The following is a 14,261-nucleotide window of genomic DNA, read 5'->3' as shown; positions in this document are numbered from 1 at the left end:
TCTTCTTTATTACTTGTTTTCTATTTCACAATAAATAATATCTAATTTTATGGAAAAGGAGGTCAAGTGACAGAAGGTCAACTTGCGTGCCCAGGGTATTGTGTATGTAGATTGTACATTCAACGCATCACATAATCTTTATAAACCTATTAATACCAGGGGCATTATGTACATTCAACGCATCACATAATCTCTTTATACCTATTAATACCAGGCTTAAAATCGGAAAAAATCGCTTTTAATGCAGAATGTAAACTCGATTAAATAATAAATGTTTAATTTAGGTAACTACACCACACATAGGTTACCAAACAAACATTGTAACTTACGATGAATACCTAACGAACCCGAATAAAACTAAATGAACAGGCCCTGTGAGTCCCATTAATCATATTAAACCAGTCTCTTTTAACTGTTATTTACACTATTTACTTCCTTACTCGTAGATAAGTTAAAATTAACGCTTGATTTAAGCGACACAAGTAAACAAACAAAGTACTATTCAATTGTTTCAAGTTACAATTTTAATGAATTATGAATAAGGACCGTTCATTGTGGAAAACCTTGGGGGAGCCTTTGTCCAGCAGTGGACGTCATTTGGCTTTGACGAACGAACGAACGAACGATGAATATGATTGTAATGAATTAGTATGAAAAAACCGTGTGGTTGATACTAGTAAGTACTACGAGTACTCTTACTTCGGATCTAAACATACTTGGATATGGATAGTATGCAGTATTTAATCTCATCATCATGTTTTTATTTATTTATTATAAGTTTATACAGAACAATAGCAAATAAAAACAGCCAGTCTGAATCAATACAATCCAACAGTCGCTATGCGTAGCCACTACAGTTCTGTGAGCATTCGTCAGCAGTCTCGAAGTTGTTGGTGTTGGGCGGATGCGGGCAGTCGTAGGCCCAGAGTATCCTGGTGCACTTCTGCTGGTCCCAGTCAAACACGAATCTAGAAATAATATATTTTATAGCAGTGGTTCCCAAAGTTGTCTGGGCTATGACTCTTCTAATACAAGTTCCCAATACTCGGGACCCACCTATAGGAAATTTAACCATTACCAATATGCCTAAATAAAGGACTCGGATCTGTAGGGTGGTATGTCGTCCTACAGGCAGGGCCCACTCAATGTTCGCTCGCAACCCACCACTAGTTACCCATAACCATAGTTTGGGAAACCCTGTTTTATAGAGTTTAATCGAAAGTTGGCTGGACGCAGGCCGCTACCAACCGGGCAACATGGAAAGCATTGGGGGAGGCCTATGTTCAGCAGTGGACGTCCTATGGCTGAGATGATGATGATGAATCGAAAGTTGAACCAAAAACAAAATAGGTTCCATTTTACTAAGCCATTTCATAAAAACGAATGGGTACCTACATGTCAAATCAGTTAAGATAATAGATCGTTTCATCCACGAAGATGCGCCCCATCAATTTTTGGTCGAGGGAGGGAAGCGCGGGGTGCGGGGAGTTTGATCCGAGCAATCCGAGCGTTATTGTAGTGTGCGTGTGCACTCATGGATAATTTAGCGCCTACCGATAACACTCAAACATTAGCAGAAGAATGGTGGGGCGCGTCTTCGTGGATGAAACGATATATTATCTGAAATTCAATTTCTAAGATATAAGTTGATATGCTTGGTACTTCATAGGATGTATAGCTTAGCTTGTCAAGCCGCTTGGCAGCTCATAGAGTTAATGAACTGTGTACGGCTGTGAGTCACCAGGTACTCAGTAGTCTTAAAGACGGAGTCATGGCAATCATTTTCCAGTCATTCCGGGTAAGTCATGTCATTATGACGAATAGTGCCTCATTAGAGTTTTCGCCAAGGTTGTGGCCTAATTGTTAGAACCTCCACGAAAGGAGATGATTGCTGAACTTAGTGCGGCCATAATAATTTAGTATTCGTGAAACTGGAAATAGTTTGTCAGTAAGCCAAGACATTTAATGCATCCACCACCAAGGTACGTCTCAGAATTCAGTACATTAAAGTTATCGGGATTTTGATTCTCAGTTAGTAATGGATTAGTAAGGAAAAGTGATATTTTTTACATTATAAATTAGTCTTGAAGCTTTTATCACAGCATTGTGTTATAAAGTAATGCAGTGTTAAAGTGTCTTACCTGACGTGGTGAGGCTTGTAGGTGGGCTGTCCGAACCCTAGCGTACACTTTGAATCTGATGGTTTCACCTTGCATTGCTCCGAATCCACTATCAAGAAAGTTTTGTTTATTAAACCCGAAGTATTTCTGATAAGCTTGAATAGGGTAAACTTCCAGTCATTGGACACTACCAGACATTGGACAAAACAAACCTTGAACGTGCTCAATGAATATTACTACTTCCAATGCGAATTGCAACTTATCGCATCTCTGTCTCTATTAGTCGAAATCTCTTAGTTGTTGAAATAGAAATGTTATTTTTAATTTAATAAAAAACTGTCCAGTTACTCGACTATAATATGGTCCATAAGTGTCCAATGACTGGAACTTTATCCTACTACTAGCTGTGCCCGCGACTTCGTCCGCGTGGAATAATGACTTTGGGTAGGCACTTTTAATAATTTAGTCTAATTATTTTACAAATAGCTTTTGCCCGCGACTTCGTCCGCGGAGAAGTCGAAAACGTTCTCATACGATTTTTAAATGTTTTTAACGTTATTATCTAAATGTTTGAATACTTATAAAATATAAAAATCTTAAAGGTTAAATAAACATGAAAATAAAATTTTCTTATATTTTATGAATATGCAGCTCGGCCTTTGATCGGTGGTATTATCTTTTTACAACGAAATCGAAAACTACACCTACCGCAGTATTATTGGTAAACTTTTTTTTTATTTTCCTACGGGTGCTAGAATCACCAAGCTTCTAGCATGCCACTGGCCGTGTGAGAAGGAGCTCTTCCTCAAGACTACTCCCACTACCTCGAGGGCCTCCGCCAAAACTCTCGCGCGAAAATGAGTTTATGTACACAGCGCAAGCAGGTGCCCGCGGCATGAATTGACCGTCATGCATTACTATGCATTGTTAGGCGAGCGCACGCAGCGGGCACCCACTCCGAGGTTAAGTGGAGGCCCCTAGAGTATGATAGTCTTTAACATGACATGATTGTAAAAAAAATGCACTAATGAGTAATTAATATCAACTTTGAAGCAAATCACCACTAAAATAACTTTCTACCCCTTTTTAACATAGTTAGGGGGTGCATTTCACTAAAATACGAAACACATCTTCCATTAATTCTGTTATAGAATGCTTATGAATTGAACGAAGGAATCTCGNTTAAAATTAAATACTTGTGATGAATAACTTATTTATTTGGATAAGGATTAATATCATGTTTATGAAAAAACCTCCGCAAATAATGCATTAATAAAAAACAGATTTCTTTTTGCATAAAAAGGGTTACTATGAGCCAACCTTAAAAGATAGACATATACTATCGCGGACTTTTTTTTAGAACTTTTAAAGGGGAACAATCCTGTCATACATGATTTTAGCGAAACTTTAACCGTTTACGCAGCGTCAGCTCTCAAAAGGAAAAAAATCACTGATTTGAAACATTATTCATTGGTGCTCCGCTCCTATTGGTCTTAGCGTGATGATATATAGCCTAAAGCCTTCAGGAACTAACGGGCTATCCAACACAAAAAGAATTTTTCAAATCGGTCCAGTAGTTCCTGAGATTAGCGCGTTCAACCAAACAAACAAACAAACAAACAAACAAACAAACAAACTCTTCAGCTTTATAATATTAGTATAGATGATAACTTGCTTTGAGACAGTCATTGTCACGTGAGGTCGAATCTCAAGCATTGCTCTTTTGTTTTATATTGTAATTAAATGCGTATTTTAGTTTTAATATGTATGTTGTTCATTTTACTTACGCCTAGCATCCAAGCCGGAAATAAAACAGAAAACAACTAAGACTGCACAAAACTTGTACATTTTGATTTCTTGTTAAAACGATTAACTATCGCCATTCTTATACAACTCTTATTTATATTGAACTAGGGCAAATAAGAACGATTGATAAATGAAATTGATTTAGTCACCTTTTGACTCTGATTCGAAATATTGTGTTAGGATACCGTGGAGATTGATGCCGATTGTATGTGTGAAATTAAAATGTAAACAAAACTTTTTTTTTATTGTGATTGCCTAGTGGTATTTTCTTAAGTATAAAGTTACAATAGAAGTCTTATTACGGTAGTTTATTTTTACTTGTAGTTAGTTAAAGCGGCAAAAGTATACACGTATATTCACTGTAAACATTTCAAGCGTCTTAGTACGGTTCATAAATTACACACTACTGCAAGACAGACAACAGTGGAAACATATTAATAGGGTTTGTAACCTATTGTCATGAACCCAAAAGGTAACAAAGCGACAAAACATTATAAAACTTCCAAAACAATTTACCTACTACACGGTTTTCAAAGTAATTGGATCTCTTCGAAAGGTATTTACTCAAAAATAAATATCTACCTAAGTGAAAAGTTAATCTAGTTTTGCAATTGAATAAACAATGTAAAACTGTTTCAACATTGTATATTAGCATTCAGTCCATCGAGCAATTTTTCTTATTGCATCCAATTATAGAAATGCCCTTTAATAATACTTAGTTTTAAGAGTTCAACCTTGTGCGTTAAATAAAAGACAAAAAATATATGATAACTTATATATTAAGTTGTAAGGTATGGTTACACACACAAGTATTTACTTAGATTAGATATTTTTACGGTACCAGAAGCTATGGAAATGTCCAGTTCGTTGGTTTTGGCAGAATTTTAATAATTGGTCTGCGAACATTCCATTCGTTGCCAGCCCCAACTAAACTGAAGTTCAATTGGTTCAGGAATTATATTAAACGAATGCTCGCGAAGTAAGTACTGGAATGTTTACTAAGCCCATCCACTACACTCGTTCAGGCATTCGTACTCGCTCGCGAAGTTGTTCTTCCCCGAAGGAGAAGGTACATCTGGACAGTGTGATGACCAGCGGATTTCAAAGCACTTCTGAGTGCTCCAGTCAAATACGTATCTGAAATAGATACATAATAATAATTTAATATACACCTTCGTCTTCGTTTCAGCCGAAAGACATCTATAGCTGGACAAAGGCCTCCCCAAGGATTTCCACAAAGACCGATCCTGCGCCGCTCGCATCCAGGCACCTCCCGCGACCTTCATCAGATCGTCGGTCCTCCCTATCTTGTAGGTACTGTATAGACGCGTCTGTGCACTAGTAGTTACAAAAATGTTGAAATCTCTAGACTCACTTGAAGTTAATTCCGAGTTAGTTTTCACTTTGTATGTTTGTGTTTGGTTAGAAATTAATACACTGGTACTCGTAAATACTATCAACGTACGTTATACCTGATTTTGTGAGGCCAGCGCCACCTAACGGCCCATTCTATCAAACAATGTTTTTCTGGTGGCTTCTCCATGCACTTTTCTGGACTCACTATTGAAAAATAAATAAAAAAGATTTTGTTATAAAAATAAGATTTTTGTTTACCTACATAATGTAATTTATAGCCAAATAAATTAATTTAATACTTACACCTTGCATCCAAATCGGAGATAAATAGGGATATCACTATGATAGTACTGGCGACCTTGCACGTTTTGTACATCGATAAAAAGGTTATCAAACTATTCAAATACAAGACGCAGTTGTTTACAACTGGCTCAATTAAGAATAACTGATATATAATTATTCATCTTGGAGCTATCAGCTAAGTCACCGTGCGATGACTTGAAATTATCATGCGTATTATACTCACCAAGACCACTTATGACTGTGTGTATGATTAGCATTCATACATAGAGTTGCAGAACATTAATTAATAAGTATTTACGCAGTAAGGTTCATTATCTCTAAAGTGTATTTTTTGTCGACTATGGTGGCAGACTGTCAATATTGCTTAAACGAGTATATGATTCATATTTTATGTACTGTATTGATCAGTCAACTTGTCAAAATTGCTCCAAGTCGAGAAAACATTAATCCTCCACGATGTCATCATTATAACTAGAGAATTCCTAAAAGAAGGAATATTGTAAGGTATTCTTGTAGGACAAAGAATTTTCCATCTAAAAGTTTACAAATTTTCCTCTAACATGCGAAAATAAAGTACACAAATAAGGAGCTTAAAGTTTATTACTTACACACACACCTAAATAGATTTTCCACATTGTTTGCCTTTCAAAATAAATTATAACTAAGTTAGAAATGTAGCCGAACTAATAAACTTGGTATTGGAAAGCCGTAAGTTATCAGTGAACTTGAAGTTTGCACACTCTAAAACTCAGCTGTTTCTGCTGTCAAAGTGACATGAGACTCCTAGTTCCAAGTTTCCAATATGAACTTATTAGCAACTCTTACGAGTGTAAATGAGGGAACAAAAATCTTGTTTGAACTTAATATGTGAATTGGTGTATGAAAAAACCTGCTCCTTGTCTCTCTTTATCCCGGAATACGCGAAAAATATTAAAAAAGGAGATTATAAGGTTGTTTCCTAATGATAAAGATATCTAAATGAGTTTATTTGCTCAATCTTTCTAATTTACCTTTTGTAAAATGAACTTACCTTATTTTCTTTGATATCTGGTAAATTTTAAAATTCCTTTTGCGGGGTTAACAAGTTCGATAGATAGGTAATTTGTTGTTGTTGTTCTTGTCTAATCAAATTTTGAAAGTCTTTAATCGATGTTTTTCGTAGATTTTGTGTAACATTTTCACTAAAAATTATTTCCCCTTTTTCCTGTAGAGCCAAGACTCTTTTATTTATCTATAATTATGAAAAAGGTTTATAAAACTCAATTAATTACGTACATAGTAATTGGCCCTTTGATTTCGTGGGACAGCTACATAATTCACATTTTGCGATCCATTCATTAGGGAGGAAAAATGTGACAAACAAATACTTAAGCACGTCAAAGTTATAACACAAGGGGTGCTTATTCGTTAGAAATTAAAAATTGTGCATTACAATGACAAAATTATAGCCCCGCCGCGACAGTGAGACACTGCCGTGACCAGGATTCGAACCTGGGTTACTACGGCCACAACGTAGGGTCCTAACCACTAGACGATCACGGCTACCGAGGCTTATGAATGCAGTTACCAAAAACTCGCCTGCCATTTTATGCAAAATGCAACTGCGCCAAATTGAAAAGTCTCGCGAAATTACCGTTTGTCGACAGAAAATGAGACATTTCACTTATTCGGTTTTTATTGAAAACTGGAGCACTTTTTGCTTGCGGCAACAAATCGATAACACACCGTGTAATTAAATCGTCGATACTTTATCTTTTGATGGTTTTGTTTGCATTTCATTCAAAAACAATGATTTTATTGAACAAAGGTTATGTTATTACCAACGCAGAAAGATTCAAGAGTTTAAAATACAAACGGTTAAGTGCCTACTTATATATTTTGCAGAATAAAGACGACATGAAGCGACATTAAACTAAGAGAATATTTGAAAACCAAAAGTTTCCCGTGCTTGTTACCAACTCTACATTGAAAATTAGTTGCGTTAAAATTAAATTAGTTAGGTAGTAGGTACTTGTTTAACATTTGCCTAAAAGTATAAACTTCGTTACTCTATTATTGTTTAGGCAATTTTATAGATAAAGTTTAATACATAAAAAGTTAGTGTCGTACTAAGTATTAACTCCATTCAAGAAAAGTAAAAGTGTAATGATTGTATGCGCCAGCGCAATATCACGCTTGGGTTAGCATTAATTGCAAGTGTCCCAGTTATAACGGTACACTGTTATTTTTGGCAATTCAGTCACCAGCCCCGGTAGCCGTGATCGTCTAGTGGTTAGGACCCTACGTTGTGGCCGTAGTAACCCAGGTTCGAATCCTGGTCACGGCAGTGTCTCACTGTCGCGGCGGGGCTATATTTTTGTTTTTTGCTAAAACAGTCTGATATCTGGATTAAATTACCTACATAACTAGATCTTACTCCTACTCTTCCCGCGGGTGTCGTAAGAGGCGACTTAGGGACTTCACATTAAACAGAGAACGGGCAGCAGCGGTCACAGAAGCATTAATTAATTTTAAACTGCGATCTCGAATCCGTCTGCTAAGCGTGGAGATTATGGCAAAACCCTCCACTAAAATGGAGGAGGCTCATAGTCCAGCAGTGGGCTGTAAAGGGCTGTTGATTATGATGATGATAAGATCTTACTATTATATGTACACATCAATATAATGCTCAAACTTAAAACACACTTCGGTAACATTTATTATTATCAAAGAAAGTTTTTTTTATTTACCCAGATAACTAAAAGTCTTGTGCTGGCCGGTACTGCATATCTTTTCTTGTCTTCTTAGATCCACACATTAAATCGTATCCAATCTTTTATTTTATTAGAGTACTCAAACAGTTTTATAAGCCTTACCTGTAGAGTCATAGCTCTAAACACTCGGACGTTGTCTGGGGCTGGGGTCTACGTACGCTCACGGGACCTATGAAGATTTATAAGGTTCTTAAACTTAAAAATAACTATAGTCTAGATCAGTCTCTTAAATGCATTGAAGCCTGTTATGATCCAAATGTTTTGTAAATTCATCCAATTACATGTAGTACCTACTTTGTAGGGCAGCTTTACGACCGAAAAGCTTATATTCCCTAGGAGTATAGAATCTAAGAGCGCTAACTACATAATATTGTGATTTTATTTTACCATAGGCAAGTCAAGTGTCATTAAACTCATAAAAACCTAAAACAATACTTACAAATCTCTTCATATCGACATTCTTCACGGACGGTTTCTCAGGAAAGATATGAAAATGTTTCATTACCTTCAAATTGACGAGACTTTGGAACAATTTAACAGTTAATTTGCACATTAATCATACGAGGAGTCTTGTATCTTTTATTCATTGTTTCATTTCATCCATATGCAAGTCAAGTCGTTTAATTCTACGTATCTTGGGAGTGCTTAATTAAGCGCTCCTGAAAATGGCTGCCATTATGATTGTTTTAAATGTTTGATTACGCTTCGGGTTAGGTTTCGAGAATCTGGGGAGCTCAGCTTGGTATAGTAAAACCATTAGTAGAATAGGCTGCTAATTGTTGAAGTAATAAATAAATAAATAAGTAAAGTAAGTACCAAGTGTTGGTTTTGGAGTTTACCCTCAACGTTTGAAAACATTTTTAACTTATTTATTACTGTTAGGTATTGTTCATGGTTCTGGACTGTTACGTATTGCATTTATGCTCAAGCTTTTCACATAGACAGTAAAATTATTCACAGCGGGATTCGAGCCCGCTACGGCCTATGTTGTAACTGAATCAAATGATTCTTATAACAAAATCTAGGTATAGGCATACGTAGGCGTATGCTACCTACCTAACATAAAATTCTGAGTTATTCACGTAGGTACTTACCAGTATTTCGACTGTCGTCTGCTCCTAATGATGAGTTACACTGAGAAAAGAAAATTGCCCTTTCTTGACATCATGATATACTTAAATATTATGCGTACTTGCTTCCAGCCATTAATTTTTCGTTTCAGTAAACTTTTTAAAGAAGGTAGGTACATCATTATAGGTAGGTACATAATAAACTCATAACATTTATTATAAGTTTATTATGTACCTAGAATGATATTCATATATTAGACTCATTTCTTCATACAATAGAACAGTAGCACTAATCTTTAAAATTTTTATGAATTTGAGTTAAATTATAACTATTCCCAATGCGGAAATTTCAAAATTAGGTACTTTTAATTCCTGGAAATGCTTGTTCGTACAGTTTGTAATCCCTTGAACTAGTCCAGTAACGGTTCTAACTGCCCTCAGTGGAGCAGTTACCAGCGGTTATTGCTATAACGCGACCCTAAACTTCCTCGGTGCTGCATTTTAATAAACCCCTTTATAGCAACTACCTCTTATTAACATGCCACTAAAATGCTAATAAGCCTTTTTACCTTATGCCATTTTGCTCTGCAATGGTTTTGTGCAAACTCTAGATTAAATCAAGCTGGGAGCTGACACGTCATGATATGCCCGCCGACATTCACGACGCCAATAAAACGAATTTAAGTGTTTCATACACTTTATTGCTTCACGGATATTATTCTCCATAAAATCTCAAACAACCACGATTATAACGACGAAACGAGCGGCGCTTCCGACAGAGGCGCGCATAGACTATACGAGGCACTGAGAGACAGGAATCACAGATTGACAGAGCTTAGAAGATAGACGGACATCAATAGAGGAAGCTGGAGGGGGGAGGACGCGGGGAGGGGGCGGGTCGGGCCAGCCGTGGGTGGAAAGCGCCCAAAGCCGCCTCGTTCGTTGAAGATGGCCGCTCTTCCCGGACACGAAGCTGCGGCAGTCGCCAAGCCGCGCACGCAGACGTGAGCGCATGCCTGTTCAACACCCAGTAGGCCACAGCGTTCAGAGCCGAGTGAGCATATCCAAGAAGCAGCGCGTATTGCATCACCACTAAAGGGGCGTGGAGACCGAACGCGCCAGATATGACAATAGCTGCGTGAGGGCACCAGCAGGCGGCGAAGATCGCAGCTATACCAACGAGGACGTTCCCGAGTCTTCTCCGCGAGCGCAGCGTCGACGTTTGAGGTTGAGGCCCGAGGAGACTTGGTTGCAGTTTCTTTTTTGAGCGGACGTCGCCTACATCGACGGCATCGCGGCGTTCTCTTGGTCCGACGCCGGCGACGATGATGACGTGTGTGGGGCGCCTCATGAGGGGCACAGGGAGAGGCAGCTCTCCGTGCGCGGCTCTTGCTGTGAGCGAGAGCGCGGTAAGCTTGACGCGCACCGTCCAATGACATCGCGTGACGACTATCACTGGTAAACAGTATGTGACTAGGGCGTGCGCTGCTGCCAGGGGCGGGCATGGTATGCACGTCGTGATAACTGGTGCTGCACCTGAACAGAAAAAAGTTTTGGTAAACACATATCCAAAAAGAATGAATATAAACAGCTACATAGAGGTTTTCATTTCATACCTAATATGAAAGCTAGCAGCCATACGAAAACAACAGCAACGGGAGGACTGGCGCACATGTTCGAGCCCCGACCTCGTCGCACAGCCCCGCATCTGTCAGCTGCTATCGCTACCAGTGACAAAGTGCTGGCCGCCACCGGGAATGACTGAAACAAAATAGTTACAGCTGATTTCTAATTCATTAAGATAAATCTGCTAAGATCGTTGGCGTTACCATTCATCCTGTTCAAAATAACCCAGTAAGCTGTTGAAGTTGCATCTTCAATTTTAATTTCGTGTTTTACCAATTAGATTAATTACAGACTGTTTTGCTTATTAAATCGAGTACACTCACTTCATGGACGCCAACCATCATGGTGGAAAAGACAACCTAATGAAGGTAAAAGGAAGGCGTTGGATATAGGCCGCTATGAAATATGGTCAATATGAAAATCATTGCAGGAGGCCTATGTTCAGCAGTGGATATCCTTTGGCTGAAATGATGATGATGATTATTATTATTCTTCGTCTTAGTCGGGCACACTTCTCAGAGTGGTCGTGGTTGCGCTCACAAGGTACAGGATGGGGTATTCGATGTCATTTCTGAGGGTAGCCTGTCGTTATGCTTCCATTGATGATGATTATACTCACTTCAATATAATAAGTGAAGTGGCACGGCAAGTGCTGCACTCTAGCCGCGCGTGTGGCAGCTAGCGGTGCACTAGCCGCGCACACTAGCAGGTCGGCTGCGCACGAGCTGAGCAGCTGAGGCGTGCGGAGACGTGCTGCGCCGCCCGACGCTAGGGCGGCCATTAGGCTCACATTACCTGGAGAAAAATAAGTCATAGAGATTTTATGACCTTTTTTACCTAGATAATAAATGACCTAGAGTGAGGACTTCAATTAAATTTGTTTTTAAATAAAATATGCTTGTGTTGCGAGTGTGTCACTATAATACTTAGGCCATCGGCGGCGGGGTGTCCCTAGTTAGGTATCACTGAAAAACTTAAAAGGAGAGAGAGCTCTTCTAAATAATCGAAAACTCCGTACAATACTTGGATCTGTTCATGTTGGTCTTTGATCAAAATCGTATTGCGTTGAGCTTAAAGTAAGCATTACGTGCATGCGACATGTAGGCAGCACTGCGCTCCTTGAATCATTTTGGGAACTTTCTCATGGCGGAACTTTACCTACTTCAGCACAGAAAAAAATCAGGCCTTTTCAGCCAGTGTCAGCTGTGTAGCCAACTTCTGATACGTACCAATGATCCCAATGACGGAGACAATCGCATAGAGAGCGACGAGCGCGGCCAGCGCGTGCGCTTCCCCGCCCGCCGCGCCCTCCGCCCCCGCCGCCTCATAGCTGCCGTTACCGAACATCACCACGCATTATCTAGGCCTGAAACAAAAGAAAACATGATTATTTCTTTTATCATGGAAACTGTGACAACACTGGTGTCAGAGAGAGAGAGAGAGTGATATTGCTGAATCAACCTTGTCAATGATGAGAAAATTTCATACCCGTTAAAACACAAAATTTTAACTTCTAGTTCTTTTTCCTTTGAAATTGTTGTTAAAAGCAACTAATTTAAAGTAGTATCCAACTATTTCGCTAATTTGAAATTTTGCTCTTTCCCTTTGTGAACGTTAATGAGATTATTTTAGGAACTTCATCAAACAAACCGCAATCATTTTAATGAGTGTGCGATTCAAAGAAACTCTCTCAAAAGGAAATACAAAAATAATGAATAAACAACGACCAAATTGTTTCCTTTAATTAGCAATTTCTTTAAGGAACAAAATCGCTTTTATAATACTTCAACAGAGTCGGTAGACATCATAAAAATCATGCCTTAAAAAGTTAAAATGCGTAGACATTACGTTTTGATGTATTCCAGGAATGTTTAAAGGGAATAAATCTCGGGAAAGAATCTCGCACAAGGGCAAAGCTGTAAATATTGTATAAGCCCTGAATACAGCCGAACGCGGATCGTTAGTACGAGACGGAGCGAGCCCTGTTAGGGTCCATTGAGGAAATCAAAAGGAACGTGCTCATGACGATTAAGTAAACGACGCCGAATAAAAAATACGCCTTAGTCAAGATGTTACAGATAACAGGCTTTTATTTCTGTTCTTGTGCTTGTGTTTTACACTAGTCCTACATAAATGATGTACCTAGATGTGATCTAAGCTAGCTTAGTAGATAGAAGATACATAACATTGTCTTATAATATATGCTTTTAAGCTGACGACGGTGGTTAAGTTTTCAATGTGTTCATAATTAACTTATACCTCTACCGTCCCCGGGGTCTGAGTGACCTAACTTTGTTTTAAGTTAGAATAATCAAGTACCGACGATGGCATGGTAAGGCAAATACCTACTATGCTGGCTTATGTAGTTTAAAATTTTGCAACAAAAAAGTTTAACGTGACAGCGACCTCAGAAAAATAAAGCTCAACGGAGCTTATATTACTGTAACTGTTAAATTAGAGACATGTTTATAGCAAAATTACTAATTTTATTACGCAGGAAAGTCTATGTCCCGGTTTCTAAATTGAGATTTTCAGCTTCAACGTGCTCATGTTTACTCAAGTATTTAATATAAAACTCATACTTGATTAAAAGATTATTATAATCAACTTAATTGAACCCGGAACCTCGTCTAAAGCGAACTAAGCTTTCTTTGCCGCCTGTTAGCATCAACATAGGACGGGATGGATCCTGATAAAATGCCAATTTCAAAAGAATCACCATCGTGCCGCCATATTGGCTTTGTTTGGAGTAAAATGTGATAACGCATGTACGGGAAAAAAGCTAAATTTAGATGAATAAGCTTTGAATGGTGATGTTATTCTGTCGCTGGATGTTTTTAACAAAAGTTTTGCCAGGACTTTTATGTGGTATGTTGATCCTAAAGCTCATCCCAACTAAATTCGTTGTGTGGCTGTAGGTAGAGTCCAGTTTGAACAACTTAACTGTCATCGTTATGTTACAACCAGCCGTTCCCGCAACTTCATACCTACGTGTTAATTGTTTGAAAAGTATTTAAGGTTTTCAAATTTTTTCAATTCTATTGGTCGGTCGTAGCGGTTTGGCACTTATCATAGCTTGCCTTGCTACATGGGTTGGTTACCCACAAAAAATATTATTTCAAATAGAACAAATGGTACCCAAACTCTTCACAGCAACAATTTGGGTAAACTAATCATTAAATAATTGAAAATTTAATTATTGATCGGTCTTTATATGACTTAAAAAC

The 14,261-nt window shown here is 38.2% G+C and overlaps 2 protein-coding genes and 2 non-coding genes across 4 annotated transcripts in view; 1 reads left to right on the top strand and 3 right to left on the bottom strand.

Annotated features, from left to right (window-relative positions):
• Positions 1 to 4,732: 4,732 nt before the first annotated feature.
• Positions 4,733 to 5,794, bottom strand: LOC114358204 (uncharacterized). Its single transcript, XM_028312108.1, has 3 exons — positions 5,586 to 5,794; positions 5,399 to 5,486; positions 4,733 to 5,063 (listed from the first exon to the last, which is right to left on the bottom strand). The coding sequence occupies exons 1-3, from the start codon at positions 5,656 to 5,658 to the stop codon at positions 4,925 to 4,927; spliced, it is 300 nt and encodes a 99-aa protein (XP_028167909.1). The 5' UTR covers positions 5,659 to 5,794; the 3' UTR covers positions 4,733 to 4,924.
• Positions 5,795 to 7,055: 1,261 nt separating this feature from the next.
• TRNAH-GUG (transfer RNA histidin (anticodon GUG)) lies at positions 7,056 to 7,127 on the bottom strand. Its single transcript has one exon. It is a non-coding gene; the product is annotated as a tRNA-His (tRNA).
• Positions 7,128 to 7,839: 712 nt separating this feature from the next.
• Positions 7,840 to 7,911, top strand: TRNAH-GUG (transfer RNA histidin (anticodon GUG)). Its single transcript has one exon. It is a non-coding gene; the product is annotated as a tRNA-His (tRNA).
• Positions 7,912 to 10,126: 2,215 nt separating this feature from the next.
• NGR-A17 (neuropeptide receptor A17) overlaps positions 10,127 to 14,261 on the bottom strand; it is a 70,726-nt gene continuing 66,591 nt past the window's right edge. Inside the window, exons 2-5 of the mRNA XM_028312107.1 lie at positions 12,264 to 12,400; positions 11,654 to 11,829; positions 11,025 to 11,169; positions 10,127 to 10,944 (exon numbers count right to left, since the gene is read on the bottom strand). Of these exons, the coding sequence (XP_028167908.1) occupies positions 10,262 to 10,944; positions 11,025 to 11,169; positions 11,654 to 11,829; positions 12,264 to 12,381 (1,122 nt within the window). The 5' untranslated portion in view covers positions 12,382 to 12,400 and the 3' untranslated portion in view covers positions 10,127 to 10,261. The remainder of the gene's footprint in view (positions 10,945 to 11,024; positions 11,170 to 11,653; positions 11,830 to 12,263; positions 12,401 to 14,261) is intronic.

Source organism: Ostrinia furnacalis, unplaced genomic scaffold (assembly GCF_004193835.3).
Source record: "Ostrinia furnacalis isolate ACB-3 unplaced genomic scaffold, ASM419383v2 OfSCF3746, whole genome shotgun sequence".
Taxonomy (NCBI): Eukaryota; Metazoa; Arthropoda; class Insecta; order Lepidoptera; family Crambidae; genus Ostrinia; species Ostrinia furnacalis.
Note: the sequence above shows the minus strand (reverse complement) of the source record. Positions and strands in the feature narration are given on the sequence as shown.

What these genes read in the sequence shown, in the direction of transcription:
- LOC114358204 (XM_028312108.1), bottom strand. Translation starts at nt 5,658, where the DNA reads ATGTACAAAACGTGCAAGGTCGCCAGTACTATCATAGTGATATCCCTA. An exon ending in CTCCGATTTGGATGCAAGGT is followed by an intron (nt 5,487 to 5,585) that starts GTAAGTATTAAA and finishes ATTTTTCAATAG; the next exon opens with TGAGTCCAGAAAAGTGCATG. An exon ending in CGCTGGCCTCACAAAATCAG is followed by an intron (nt 5,064 to 5,398) that starts GTATAACGTACG and finishes TATCTATTTCAG; the next exon opens with ATACGTATTTGACTGGAGCA.